Source organism: Sorex fumeus, unplaced genomic scaffold (assembly GCF_029834395.1).
Source record: "Sorex fumeus unplaced genomic scaffold, SorFum_2.1 ptg000006l, whole genome shotgun sequence".
NCBI classification, from domain to species: domain Eukaryota; kingdom Metazoa; phylum Chordata; class Mammalia; order Eulipotyphla; family Soricidae; genus Sorex; species Sorex fumeus.
In genome coordinates this window covers 58,071,669-58,086,682 of record NW_026606063.1, presented here as the reverse complement: position 1 = coordinate 58,086,682, position 15,014 = coordinate 58,071,669, and the positions used below count along the sequence as shown (strand labels likewise).

Sequence of the window (15,014 nt, the reverse complement as noted above, 5' to 3'; positions counted from 1 at the left end):
CTTGCTGCCTGTTTATGGGGTGCTTAATAGTGGGCTGTTCACAATTGACACTGATACTGGGGGTGCTGCCCACGCCCGCCCGCCTCCCCGACCCCAGAAAGCGCCCCCAGAATGCCTTATTCCACTGCCTCGACCTCCCCACGAGTGATTCAGGGAGGCCTTCCAGAAGGAGGTAGGTTTTGAGGTGAAAAATAAATCAGTAAACACTGAATAAGTAGCAAAGGGAGTTAGCAGATCGGAGAGGTGGTAGTTGTTTTTTTTTATTGGAGTATCAGGGAAGCGTCGAGTAGGAGGGCCAGGGAGCAGCCCTGACTGGGAGCGTATGTCAGGGTTTGCAAGGTAGATGGTCTGGGTCTGACTGAGAGGTGACAAGAATACAGATACTGGGAGGGAAAGAAGGAGGGTTCTCCTAGAGGAAACATGCAGGACTGCAAAGAGTAGTGCATCAGACAAGGGACCCGTTAGGAAGGTGGTGCGTTGGGGGGTCCTGAAGCAAGTTGTGAGCCTGGGTTTGGGTATCAGCGGTAGGGAAGGCTATAATTGACATTGCAAAAAAGTTGTCAAGAGGCCTGACCACTAACTAGATTTAGGAGGAAAGAGAGGGAGGTAAGAGTTTGGATGTGGGGTGCCTGAAACCAGAACAGATCATCAAATAAAAATAGCTCGGGAGAGGAATTGTGTTGTGCAAACTGAAGAGGGGAAGATGGTTTTGAGGTGCTGCTCAAGGGCCTAGCCAAAATAACACTGGAAAGGCAGGATGAATTGCAGAGCGCCTGAGTCTGGACTTGGGGGACATCTCTGTAGAGGTGGGAAATGGATTGCCAGGTTTGGTGGGTGAGGGAGACAGAACATTGGCAAATACTGTCTTAGGTAGAATTTGTGTTTTCAGGCCAGGATGCATATAGGGGAGAGAGTCATAGAAAGATGTACTTTTAGCTATAGTAAGAATTAAAGGTTAAGGGGCTGGAGCAATAGTACAGCGGGTAGGGCATTTGTCTTGCACGCAGCCGACCTGGGGTCGATCCCTAGCATCCTATATGGTCCCCTGAGCACTGCCAGGAGTAACTCCTGAGTGCAGAGCCAAGAGTATCCCCTGTGCATCACCAGGTGTGACCCAAAAAGCAAAAAAAAACCACTTTTTTTTTTCAGGTTAATCTGCTGTCAAAGCAGCTGCAGTGAGTGTTGGTAGTCACAGAAACTTGCCCCAAACATATAAAAACTGTAAATTCTTCAGGATAAATTACAGTTTAAGAAATCAGAAAGTCCTGGCCAGTTTTCAAGCATGCACCTTTATGTCTCAGGGTTGGTTGGATCAGAAGATGGTGATGATGTAGAGTAGTGGGTATATAATAATAATTGAATAATCGTTCAAGAAGTTTGATTATGAGAGGGAAATCTAAGAACTGTTTTTGCTAAAAGGAGGCCATGGGGTTCATTCAGTGGACATAGTTTTCCATGGAGAAGTTTGTCTCTGTTGGAAGAGAACAGGAAGAAACGATTGGGGAGATGGAAGGTGCTGGACAGAGGAAGACTGGGTCCTGGGGGGAGCAGATTCTAAGGGGTAGCAATAGTGGAAGGGAAAAAAGGATACAGGTAAAGAGGAATATGGTCATGGCCCTAGAACAGAGATATTACTGTTTTGTTGACTCACAACACATAACTGTAGCACTGTTCTAGCACTGTCCTCCCATTGTTCATCCATTTGCTGGAGCAGCCCCAGTAATGTCTCCATTGTGAGACTTGTTGTTACTGTGTTTAGCATATCTGTCAGGGATAGCTTGGAGGGGCAAAGGAATCGAACCGGGCTTGGCCAGGTCAGCCACGCACAAGGCAAATGCCCTACCACAGTGCTATCACTCCAACACATAACAGGTACTTGGAAATATTTGTTGATTGGTAGGAGAAGGGCTAGAGCCATAGCACAGCGGGGGCTGGAGCGATAGTGCAGTGGTAGGGCGTTTGCCTTGAGCTCAGCCAGTCCAGCAGAGCCGAGTCTGATTCCACCGCCCCTCTCAGATAGCCTGGCAAGCTACCGACAGTATCTCGCCCACACGGCAAAGCCTGGCAAGCTACCCGTGACGTATTTGATATGCCAAACACAGTAACAACAAACCTCACGCTGGAGACATTACTGGGCCCGCTCAAGCAAATCGATGAACAACGGGAGAACTATGACCCTTTTGGTAGGAGAAATAGAAAAGGAATTTTGGTGTGGGGAGGTGCTCCGGAGGCCCAGAGCCTCCTCCCAGCTATACTTGGCCAACTAGGTCAGTGGCTCAATGCAGGGGCCCAAAGAGTCTGGGCTTTGCAGTGATTTCTTAAGGAATTTTTGTTAGTTGCCTCAACTGCTAGCTACAAGAGTCTGTGAAGACAGTATTAAACAAGTAAGGATCAGCTATTAGCTTAAGTATCTTGCTGAAGCCTGCACCTTTAAGTCCAGTCCTGGGTAGGGGTAGACACTGGATAGCATCTCTGCTTCCATTTTGTTGTTCATGAAATGCTTTCCTCCGCTGAGTTCTACCTCTCTTGGCTCTCTCAAAGTCACATTACAGTGACAGGAACTGTTCTGGTGGATTGAATGATAACTCTGGTTGTTCTGAAGAGCTGTATAGCTAAGATGGGAACTCTAAAAACTTTCTAAGTAAAGGTTTATTGCAAACTGTAGAATAAGAAGCTGAAGAGCATCTTCCTCAGTAATCGAAGATCCAGGAATAGGAAAAGAGAAAAGGCCCTTTGCTGGTAGTGACTCCTGCGTAATTTGGCTTGTTGAAGGAATCTTAACCATTCCTGAGCACTTAGGAGCAGCTGCTGGTGGATCTGAACCTTGGCTGGCAGGGAGCCCAGGCCTGATGAGTTACTTTGGGAATATCATCTGGATGACTAATCGCACAGGAGCTTTTGCGCTCACCATTACAACTATAAGTTGTGTTGTGCTAAATTTATTAAGGTCATAATCCAATCAAGTAACATTTTAAAACTGTCTTTAAGTATTAAGACAGTGACAGTTTCAACATTCTCATATGTTGATCAACTGACTGTTCAAGAAGCTCCAATACACTAGACACCATGATAAATACTACTGTTGCACTAAACTGACCCTGAAATAGTGACTGTAGCATCCATTGTCCACTGTCCTTCCATTGTTTATCGATTTGCTCAGGCGGGCCCAGTAACGTCTCTTTTGTGAGACTTGTTGTTACTGTGTTTGGCATATCAAATACGTCACAGGGAGCTTGCCAGGCTTTGCCGTGCAGGTGAGATACTCTCGGTAGCTCCCCAGGCTCTCCTAGAGGGGCAGAGGAATCGAACCCGGCTTGACTGGGCTGGCTGCACGCAAGGCAAACACCCTACGGCTGTGCTATCACTCCAGCCAGTGACTGCAGCATAATTAATTGTTTTCATTATTTCTGCCTTCTTCTGAGGTAAATAGAGATGTGCCTTTTGCTAATCCTCCTGCTCACTTAGCACACTATCCTAATTGATTTACTTGTATTAGCTATTTAAGCACCACAGTAGTTAAATAACAGGCGCTTTCATTATTTTAAATTAACACTTGAACAAACTGAAATGGGTAGGAAGGGTTTCAGATCACCCAGGTTATCAGGGCTGAGCTGGCATTTGGTTTCCGTCTGTCAGAGCCTGCATCGTAATGACTTGACTCTCTATCACTAAATATGAATTTTGATATCTTTCTAGGGCCCAGCAGTAATATTTTGAGAATTTCCTGGGAGGGGAGAAATCCTCAACAAGAAAAAACATATTGGGGGCCAGAGCAGTAATACAGGTAGGTTATTTGCCTTGCACACAGCCCACCCAGGTTCGATCCCCAGCACCCCAGGTGGTCCCCTGAGCACTGCCAGAATTCATGTGTGCAGAGCCAGGACTAACCCCTGAGCATTGCTGAGTGTGAACCAAACAATAAAAAAAAAAAATACGTGGCCTTAAATGGTTTTAAACAATGTATGTTTCAAATTGTGTTTATTACTGATAATATATGTTCATTTTTATTTGTGGAAACTGTCTACCTCCTAGCAATATTCAAATCCCAATCTCTCTGGGCTAGAGAGATAGTATAGCAGGGAAGACACTTGTCCTGCATAAGCTGTGGGCACTTTTAGAGGTGTCTAAAATAAACAAACAAAAAAGACAAATCCCAGTCTCTCTTTTTCAGGATGGCCTTCTTTGTTATTATTAAAAACATTTTTTTAGTGAAATTTTTTAAAAATAGTTTTGCTTTTTCCCTGAGTCTTAGTTTTCCAAACTAGTGTTTACCCTCAAGGTAATATTCTCTTTGGTTGGTGGCAGCAGGCACATACCTGGCATCACTCAGGGACCTCTCCTGGCTGTACACAGGAGACTTCACGTGGATTTCACATGAGCATTCCACCCAGGTTTGCAGCCTCAGCTTCAAGTAAGGCAAGCCTCTTACCCTTTGTGCTATCTATCCAGCACTAGAGTCTTTTATTTACTTATATATTTATTTTTAGTTTGGAGGACACACGTGGTGATGCTCAGGGATTACCCCAGGCTCTGTGTTCAGAGGACCACATGGTGCAAGGGATCTCACATGTGCTCAGCCTATTGAGCTAGTCTCTGGCCTCAAGACAATATTCTTTCAAAGGTTTGTTTGGCCTGTATTATTCTCAGTGGTATTTTAGGGGCTCCAAAAGCCAGTCCTGGCAATACTTAGCCCATTGGTGCTAGCCTTGATGCTGTCATGCTCTGGCCTGTGTATTTGACCCAGCCACATTCCCCAGGGAAAGGAAAACATATAGCACTTGGGGATCAAATATGGGGCCTCACCAATATGAGGCATGTGCTCTGTGACTTGAGCATGTTGTCCTGTAAGATAGTTACACACACACACACACACACACACATACACACACACACATATACATAACAGAGTGTTATGCATAGCATATATTATATACTATATGTTATGTATAGTATATATTATATACTGTCCACTGTCCTCCCATTGTTCATCGATTTGCTCGAGCGGGCACCAGTAACATCTCCATTGTGAGACTTGTTGTTATTGTTTTTGGCATATCAAATATGTCATGGGAAGCTTGTCAGGTTCTGCCATGCAGGCAGGATACTCTTGGTAGCTTGCCAGGCTCTCCGAGAGGGATGGAGGAATCGAACCAGCCCAATATATAATATAATATATAGTGCATATTATATATGTATTATATATTATATAACATACATATTACACATGTATGTATGACATACATATTATAACAACATATTATATACTATATGTTCTATATGGGCTGGAGCTATAGCACAGCGGGTAAGGCATTTGCCTTGCAAGTGACCAATATGGCTGACCCAAGTTTGATTCCTCTGCCCCTCTCGGAGAGCCCGGCAAGCTACCGAGAGTATCTCGCCCGCACGGCAGAGCCTAGCAAGCTACCCATGAAGTATTCGATATGCCAAACACAGTAACAACAAGTCTCATGATGGAGATGTTACTGGGCCCGCTCGAGCAAATCGATGAATAACGGGAGGACTGTGACCGTGATGTTCTATATAGTATATATTCACTGTCACTGTCCTTCCGTTGTTCATCGATTTGCTTGAGCAGGTCCAGTAACGTCTCCATCGTGACACTTGTTACTGTGTTTGGCATATCAAATACATCACGGGGAGCTTGCCAAGCTTTGCTGTGCGGGCAAGATACTCTCAGTAGCTTGCTGGGCTCTCAGAGAGGAGCAGATAGTATATATTATATACATATATATTGATCTGGTTTTTGGACATTTTTTTTAATAGGGCCTCCCTCAGTGGTATTTTAGGGGCCCCGAAAGCCAGTCCTGGCAATACTTAGCCCCTTGGTGCTAGCCTTGATGCCGTTATGCTCTGGCCTGTGTATTAGACCCAGCCACGTTCCCCAGGGAAAGGAAAACATATAGCACTTGGGGATCAAACATGGGGCCTCACCAATATGGGGCATGTGCTCTGTGACTTGAGCATTTCCCCATGCCTATCAGCATTTTTGAAAAGTACATTGTAGGTGTTGTATCATTCACTAGGCCAGCAGAGGCCTCTTTGCCTAAGAGAGGGCAGATTTCAGTTATGCATGCATGGTTCCTTCCTCCTCATTGTGGGTTCATTGTCAGAAACGCAAATGCTTCTTCCCACTTGACCCCAGTGTCCATCATTAGTCCTTCCCATCTGAGAGCCATATAGCCAGTTTCTGGGGTGATTTGATGTATCCCCCATTCCCTAGGTTTCTTATTTATACTTATATGAATGGATACAAGTATGGAAGTATGTCCTCACTTCATATCTAGTCATACATATAATAGAAACAAATACATACCTGTCTAGTGGAAGGTTTAAACATTGTTTTGGTTTGGTTTTTTGTTGTTTTTTGTTGTTCTTTGTTTTTTGCTTTTGCATTGTAACCACTTTTAAGATAGTTCATATTCACTTCCTGGAGTATGAAATTCATGGCCTCTTCAAATTTTAAATCCTCATTTTGAAATAATTTCATAGTTTGGCTATCTGATCCTCTCTCTCGAGAGGAAAGAGATGGGTCTCAATATCCCAAGCTGTCCTTTTTAGCTTTCCTTCCAGGTCTATTTCTCTGTCATTCATTTCCATGAGTAGTGCCATTGGCCATGCCATTGCTTAGATCAGTGACCTTGAAGCTGTTCTTGCCTTTCCAGAGCCTTCAGCCTCTTCTTCCAGTCTGTCTGCTGTCAGTTGTTAATAGACAGTAGTTCTTCTCCTCTGCATTCATTTAATTGATCATTTCTTGATTAACTCATTGTAAGGGTGTCTTCAAGGGTCTGTTTACCTCCGATCTTGCCGTCAACTAGTCCCATTCCACCCCAGCTTCCCAGCAGGTAGTGACCACCTGTGTCAGAGGTCTTCAGGATTGCTTAACATTCAGGGATTTGCTAGGACTCAGGAATCAGTCTATACTTGTACTCATGGCTAAGATGACGATAGTGATCTTGCAAGAATACACAGCCAAACCATAAAGAAGGAAAGCAGGCAGATTCCATGTAAAGGCCTCCTCATACTCTCTTTCCCAAGACAGAGTCACCCTTGCACACAGCTGATCCAGTTGGATCCTTGGCACCACATTTAGTCCCTTGAGAACCACCAGGAGGAAGTGATCCTAGCACACAGAATCAGGAGTATGCCCTCAGTACGGGATTTAATAATAAAAAAAAAAATACCAAAGAAATAAAAATTGGGGCTGGAGAGATAATACTACAGATAGGATGCTTGCTTTGCATGCAGCTGACCTGGGTTCAATCCTCAGCTCCCCATGTGGTCTCACAAACCCAATCAGGAGTGATCCATGAGCACAGAGCTAGGAGTAAACTCTGAGCACCACTGGGTATAGCCAAAATCCCAAAATCAGTATGTAAAGGATTATTAAGAAATGAAAGGGTTGGGTCCAATGTTCTACCTTTCCTGTCTGAAATGTTCCATCTCTTCTTACAAATAAAAACAAGTGAAATCCACTCTTGTCAAACAACATTACAATATTCCTTTTATTGGGGAGGGGTTGTTTTGTTTTGTTTTTGGGCCATGCCTAGCTATGTTCAGGACTTGCTCCTGACACTGTGTGATGCCTGCAGTCAAACCTGGATTGGCCAGGTGCAAGGCAAGTGCCTTACCCCCTGTACTATCTCTCCAGCCCACGTTCCTTTTTCTTATTATTTAGACAAGCTTCTAATTTGTTCTCATAGCTTACTATGTCTGTATCTTTATAGCACTTAACCGTCCTAGAGTGAAATATTATTGTGCCTACTTATTTGGCCCATGCTAAGCTATATAAGCTAAGCTATAAGGTTTGGGGAAAACAAGGATATAGTTTTCATGCTTGATATAAATAGTTGGTGCTGAATAATATTGGTTGGATAGATTATTAATAATAAGGTTTCATTAACATTTAATTGCAAGAGACTAGTGAGTTACAAACTTTGAATGCCTTTTTCTCCTTCCCTAGGCCCACACTCTGTCCTTGCTTTATTCATGAACCTAAAAATACTTGCTTTCATGATACTTTAATTACTCTTGATTTTGAGAAAAAGGGAACATGTAACTAACCCAAGTAAAGAGAATTTAGTGATAAGGTCTCACATGGAGATTAAAAAGGCTCATCTCAAAAAAAAAAAAGGCTCATCTCGTGAAAATATAAGAATAAAGGTTGTCTAATGCAAATTGGCTCCAGGCCCAGGAATTTTAGGGTCTTTGCTTCACAGTGTGGCCAAGCCGTTTCTCAACTCTGTCCAGTATTACTGGATATTGTGTGGTGGGGGGAGGTGAGGGATGGGGGAGAAGAGCATGAATAACAACACGCAGTGGTTCTTTGGGCGCTATTCTTGATCTCTCCTGATGGGATTCAGGATGGCAGAGATGGAATTTAGACCTCCCACATGCAAAGTGCGTGCACCAACTCTGAGCCATCTCCCCAGCCTCACGGTCCCATGTTCTGTTCTCTACATCTTCTCGCCCACATGTTTATGGGTTCTGCTTCCTGATAGCTTTGGTTCCCCCTCTTAGTTCATATTCCCAAGGAAGGATGTTATCTTTCCCAATAAGGCTGCATGTCAGCCAACTGGTCAAACTCTGCTTTGCCTGCCTGAATACTAATTGTGACTCAGGAGCTAAGTGAAGAACTATGTATAAGAAATCAAGGCCTCCACATGACGTTTTTCCCCCTGGTGTTTCCTTGACACACGTCATCTACATCATAATTTACATAATTTCTGACACCTTTTGTCTAGGTATCATACAAGGTTGTATCAAATGTAAACTTATAAGTACAGTACGAGCTCTAAGAGGTTCTTGACTCCCAGGAAGTTCTTGACTTCTGGGGTCATGATAAAGCAAGCAACACATTGTGTCATGCCATGCGTAGCAACCTCCTTGACCATTTGCTCAGATTCTGGGATGAAGTGGCCTTGCTTTTATGAAGTGCCGAGAATGAGAGTAAGGAAATAACTCTCTCGCATATGAATTTTTCTTGCTTTCTGGGTCAGAAAATGACAAAATAAACTTATGTTTCACATATATTCCTTCTTACTCCACTCCTCTGCCTCATTAAGACTTGGACTGCCTGTCCTTCTCTCAAAGAAGAATACCCAGGAGGGAATGGCTGAGAGCTCTCCGGCTGCCAGACATCAGGTGAGCTAGACACTGCATCTCTAAAGGGCTCCATTCGTCTCCAGAATATCTTCACTTTCTTTGTCCTAGTGCCCCTTTGATCAAACCTAGTCCTGTGGGTGAAAGACCCTGAGGAAAGTGCTCTTCCATTTGACATGTAGCCCATCATCTTTTCTTGCCTTGGACTTTTTCTCACTGTCCTGTCACAAGGCTGTGGTCTTTGCTTGGAGTCATTTTACCTAAACAATGAGTTTGATGGAAAGGTTTGGGAGACTCCAGGCTAGTTCTAGTCTAGACATACTTTTAGTATATCCATGAATAGACTGAGAGTACACCTATTTTCCAGAGGGTATTGGGTTAGGTGGTGTGCAAATGCAGAAAATATCAGCATTTGGATAAGCTGGGTGGAGGTATTTGCCATTTTTCTCTAAGTAGTGGAAAAAACCCTGATAGCAGAAGCTCAGTTATCCTAGCATGTGTAGTAGTATGGGGTTATGACAAAGAAAATCATGCTTTGAGGAATCATGCTATCCTTTCCCAGTGCTTCAGAGCCCTCCTTTGTCAGAACCATTCCCCTTCTCTTCCTCCAACTCATTTAGAGCTGTCATATTAATACAGGTTTTGTTTGGTCCACAGAGAAGTTTTAAGAGTAAGGGAGACTATGATTGTGTTTACAGGAAACTTTGACGTTTGAGGATGTGGCTGTGATTTTCACAGATGAAGAGTGGCGGCATATGCTCCCCATTCAGAGGGGTCTGTACAAGGAGGTGATGCTGGAGAATTATAAGAGTTTTGTCTCATTGGGTAAGAAGGGAGTTGGTCTCTGCACTGGGCTTATGTGGGGTTAAGAAATTAATAAATTGATGCTCTTCTTCTTTCATCTAGTTCTAAACTACTGAGAGACCAGATGGAAGAGGAGGAAGCTTTGTCTTGTTATTACAATAGGAGTGGGCTTCTTAATCCTGAACCCCTGCAGGGACAAACTTGGGACCAAACTTGTAGTACAGTAGGGAGGGTACTTGCCTTGCATACAGTTGACCTAATTTCCATCCTTGTCATCCCATATATGATCCCCAGAGCCCCACCAGGAGTGATCCCTAAGTGCCAAGCCAGGAGTAATCTCTGAGCACCAACAGGGATAGACTTACTCCATAAACTGTGAGCAGGTCTGGGATCCCTCCTTTTCTGGCTCAGCAACATGAAGGGCCTGCTCTGGGCAGAGCAGAGCAGAGTAGAATACATGCTTGCCACAGGTTGCTGGCTTGCAAGAAAAGACCAAGTGGAACAGACTGAGCACTTTTTATTTTCCTCCCAATCCAACATGATGGATTTAGTAATGATCTATTTGTAAATTTCAAAATAAATAGAACTTACTTTAGATAGGGTGGTCTTAGTTATTTTCCAGATAAGACTCTCCAGTTGTTATTTTCCAAATTGACTTTCCAATTTATTTTTCCTAATTTTAATTGTTCTATAAACATAAAACTTCATCTGATATAAAACCAGTTTTCAAAGACTATAGGTATCTGGAAGTATCAGAATGAAAAAAAATTAATACAAAGTATAAATTTTATAGTGTGATTTTTCAAGTAAAAATTCTTTTTACTTGTACCTATTTCTAGTTTTTCTTAAACATGATTCACTTATTTAAATAAAAGCATCATAATAAAGAGGAAACAAGGAAAACTTTGGGCTGCAAATTTTGTCATTTTTTTTAAAATATTTCTTAAAATGGTAAATTTTCATTCTCTTCCCTGAGCTAAGTATTCTTTTCCATGGTCATACCAGTGCTAAAGCTAGGATTTCCATTTTGTTCTTTTGTTGTTGTTGTTGGGGGGGTGGGGGGAACTGCAGTTTGGACTACACCCAGCTGGGCTCAGGGCTTACTCTTGTTTTTGTGCTCAAGAATCATTCCAGGCAGTACTCATGTGACCCTGTGTAGTGCTGAGGATCAAACGTAGGTTTGGCTCTGTGCCATGCAAGTGCCTTTCCTGAGGGACTGTCTCTCCAGCCCAATCCCATTCCTTCTTGGAGCGGAGGAAAACACATAGATTCAAATGGATTTTTTTTTTAATCAATTTTCTGACCAAGTGCTTGTTCCTTTTTGGAGCCTGGATGTTGACCTCTATTCAGAAGTCCCTGCTTTTTTTTTTTTTTTTTTGCATACTCTGTGCTCTGCATTCATGGCGAGTACTTTCTGGTTTTTGCATTTTTTTTTTCCTCTGAAAGTCTTAGAAACTAGAATAGTTAGAAGCTTCAGAATGGTTTTGTATTTTCATAACATATGGTCATCTGGTTTGTTTCTTTCTCTTTGAGTAGGACTTCCAGTTCCTCGACCTGATATGATTTTTCATTTGAAAATCTGTGATGAGCCTTGGGTGGTTGATCTTCATGGATCAGCAGAAGAATGTCCAGCAGATTTCTCTCTAGGTAATGGAATGTGAATGTCATAGTGCAGCGTTTGTTTTGAGGTGTGTATGTGAAAGAGGAGGGGTAAATTGGGTGTCAATTTTTTTTTTCAAATTCAGATCATCATTTTATTCTTCATTCTTGGTGGAGAATAAGCCGCCACCTTTCATTGTCTCCTTCACACCTTCGAGTAATATTTGTCCTTATTCATCATATGTTTATTTTCTCAGGTGTGTTGCGTCAATAGTTTTCACTTTTGAGTTTTTTGTTCCCCACCTTCCCTTCCTCTTTGCATACTCTTCTAATCATCACGACCTTACTTCCAGTGGAAAGTTCCCCCTTTTCCTAAGGGGGAATTCTATTTATTCCCCACTACTTCTATTCCCTAACCCAGTCATTCCCAAGACTTGATCTTTTCCTTAAGTGCGAGACTGTGTGGGGAGCGAATGTTGCAGCTCGTTTTCAAGATCTATCCTGTTTTTTTCTGCCCAGCAAAGAAACTGTGTCTTCTGTCTGTTCCAGACGGGGAGGCGAAGCCTGGCATTCAAGGCGCTCCAGAAGCAGCAAAACCGGGCGGAGCGTTGAGGGTCTGGCTTGGAAAGAGCGGTCCTCTGGGTTCCAGATGCAAAGTTCCTGCTCCCGAGAGGGTGCTGGGCACCGAGAAGCAAAGGCCTGCGGCGTCGCCTCCTCGCAGGAGCCCCCTTTCCCAGGACGGGGGTCAGCGGCCGGGGCCGACCCCTCCCAGGAAAACGCTCCCGAAAGAGCGAGCGCAGGAATGCCCGGACTGTGGGAAGCGCTTCCGCGACCCCTCGTCGCTGCTCCGCCACCGGCGCACCCACAGCGGCGTGAAGCCCTACGGCTGCCAGGAGTGCGGCAAGGCCTTCAGCCACCGCAGCAGCCTGAGCCGGCACCTGGTGTCGCACACGGGCGCCAGCCCCTACGAGTGCGGCGCGTGCGGCAAGGCCTTCTTCGACCGCTCCTCGCTCACGGTGCACCAGCGCATCCACACGGGCGAGAAGCCCTTCGCGTGCGGCGAGTGCGGCAAGGCCTTCTTCGACCGCTCGTCGCTCACGCGGCACCGGCGCATCCACACGGGCGAGAGCCCCTACGGCTGCGGCCAGTGCGGCAAGGCCTTCAGCCAGAAGAGCATCCTGACGCGCCACCAGCTGGTGCACACGGGCCGCAAGCCCTTCGCGTGCGCCGAGTGCGGCAAGGCCTTCTACGGCGTCTCCTCGCTCAACCGGCACCAGCGCGCGCACGCGGGCGAGCCGCGCCACCGCTGCGCCGAGTGCGGCAAGGCCTTCTTCGACCGCTCCTACCTGACGCAGCACCAGAAGATCCACACCGGGGACAAGCCCTACGCGTGCGGCGAGTGCGGCAAGGCCTTCAGCCAGCGCTGCCGCCTGACGCGCCACCAGCGGGTGCACACCGGCGAGAAGCCCTTCGAGTGCAGCGTCTGCGGCAAGGTCTTCAGCTCCAAGTCGTCCGTGATCCAGCACCAGCGACGCTATGCCAAGCAGGGGATAGACTGAGCCCGGTGGGAAGTTTGTTTGCGTCGACGATTTTTGCCCTCCGTTAAAAAAATAAATAAATAAATAAATAAATCTGAGGTCTCCCTGGAGTCTCAAATCCACCGTGTGATGATTCTACCTATCCTGGCCGTGATGCTCCTCCCCGCAACTGAGTCCGCCTGCTGTGTTTCTGAGCCCGTGGGTGCTGGGTGCTGAAAAGGAAAGGAGGGTGGCAGTCCCGGAGTCAACGTTCTGCAGACGGGTGTTAGACTAGCATTGATCCTCCAGTCTCCGGCCCCAGGAGGATTAGCTAGAGGCTGTCAAAGTGTGGAAAGGCAAAATTCCATTCGAGCAGCACTGCTGTTTCCAGGCGGTCTTTTATAGTTGTTAATCCCGCTCAGAGCTTTCTAGGGCGCTGACATTGGTCGTCTGCATCTCTGTTTTTGGGTGTCACCTACTACTGCTACTACCACTACTTACTGCTAGAACTAGCTAGTTCTAGCTAGTACTAATTTAAGTTATTATTATGGGTTAAGTACTCAGCCAAGAGTTACAAGAAGTAACTTTCCCAAGGTGGCACATAGCTATTAAAATGTGAAGGTAGGTCTTAAAATGCAGACCTATCTTTAAAAGTCTACTCTCTTTACCATTATGATGTATGGTATGTTTTATAATTTATGTACATGTATTGTCTTCTCAACTAGATTGTAATACTTGGAGGTGTAACATAATGTGTATCTCACGTGGTGCCTTGCAAATAATAGGTGCTTAGTAAGTATCTTAAGAAATGACTTACATACAAAGTTCACTCTATTTAAAACACGTTCTTTGTCTGAATTTTCAGTCTGGCCTATACCTTTATCTTCTCAGGCTCCCTTTACTGCAGAAGTCACTTCCTAGCTCCTTGTCTTCCTTATTCCTTATTGAAAAGATATCTACTTAGTTATGTGCCATAACAAGTAAGCCTCAAATAAAGATTCATTTCTCATATGAAATCTGATGTCAATCAGTCATATTCTGTTCTCAACCTCTGAACACATTGCCTCCAAGATTATCATGGAAGAGATACCCAGACGATATTTTTTGGATATTTTGAAAGTCAGGTATCGGAAACTTTGTTGGTATCAGCATTTTCTCTGCTGAAGGTGAACCCTGGAAAAAAACTTCCCTTAGAAGACTCTAGAACTTAGTGAACCTGATTGGATCTCAGTGCACCAAAATTCATTTCTCCTGAGGGGAATAAAAGTCAGATTCAAGAAGCTGAATTAGCAAGTAGATTCCTTCCCCCAATCTGTCCACAGACCTACAGACTCACCTTTAAGTGACAGAGAAGACATGAGATGAAGAGTTTCAAAGCAACTTAAAAATACTTCAGAATGAAGACTGTTGGTTTGAATGATATATTTATGGGAGGTAGAAAATAAAAGACTACTGACAAAATTTTGACGGTCTTTAAGAGTTCTGACTCTTTAATTTGATGAGTTAAAAATAGACGTATATTTCCCCAAGAGATTTTGCCACCGTAAACAGATGAGGTGAGATAAATTCAAACCTCAAATGTACTTTGAGTACAGTAATTATTGAAACAGTGAAAACATAAATTTATTCATTCTACCTTTCAAATTTTTGTCATCAGAGAGGATAGCTCAAGTGACAGCACATGTGTGAAAATGCTACATGACCAGGCATCCTCCTGGGCCTCTAGAGCATTGCTGACTATATCCCTATTTTGTTTAATTGATGCTTTATGGGATATTAAAAAATTAAATACAGTGCCAGGAATGAAGATCAGTGGTAAATATTTGCTTGGCATGGGATTATCATTGGTTCCAACTGCCCTGCAGTGCAGAAAAGCAGAAAAGAAGAGAAAGAAAAGATGTGAAATACAGTTCCATGTGCAAATTATTCTAAGGAAAGGGTCATTTTACTTTTTAAACATTTCTCAATTGGGCA

General features: G+C 44.2%; 1 protein-coding gene across 2 annotated transcripts; it reads left to right on the top strand.

The window, feature by feature from the left end:
* Positions 1-149: 149 nt before the first annotated feature.
* ZNF2 (zinc finger protein 2) lies at positions 150-13,090 on the top strand. 2 transcript variants are annotated; one of them, XM_056122662.1, is made up of 6 exons: positions 150-172; positions 3,697-3,784; positions 9,084-9,162; positions 9,819-9,945; positions 11,461-11,571; positions 12,073-13,090. In XM_056122662.1, exons 3-6 carry the CDS (start codon positions 9,130-9,132, stop codon positions 13,080-13,082), a joined length of 1,281 nt encoding a protein of 426 aa, XP_055978637.1. In that variant the 5' UTR covers positions 150-172; positions 3,697-3,784; positions 9,084-9,129; the 3' UTR covers positions 13,083-13,090. The 2 variants fall into 2 exon arrangements, with proteins under 2 accessions (XP_055978637.1, XP_055978627.1); XM_056122652.1 differs by lacking the exons at positions 150-172; positions 3,697-3,784 and having other exon boundaries at positions 8,954-9,162.
* The last annotated feature ends 1,924 nt before the right edge of the window (positions 13,091-15,014 follow it).

Excerpts from the sequence above, each read along its gene's own strand:
- ZNF2 (XM_056122652.1), top strand. The coding sequence starts at position 9,037 with ATGTTTCACATATATTCCTTCTTACTCCACTCCTCTGCCTCATTAAGA. Across the intron at positions 9,163-9,818 it reads CTCCGGCTGCCAGACATCAG|GAAACTTTGACGTTTGAGGA; the intron begins GTGAGCTAGACA and ends TTGTGTTTACAG. Across the intron at positions 9,946-11,460 it reads TAAGAGTTTTGTCTCATTGG|GACTTCCAGTTCCTCGACCT; the intron begins GTAAGAAGGGAG and ends CTCTTTGAGTAG.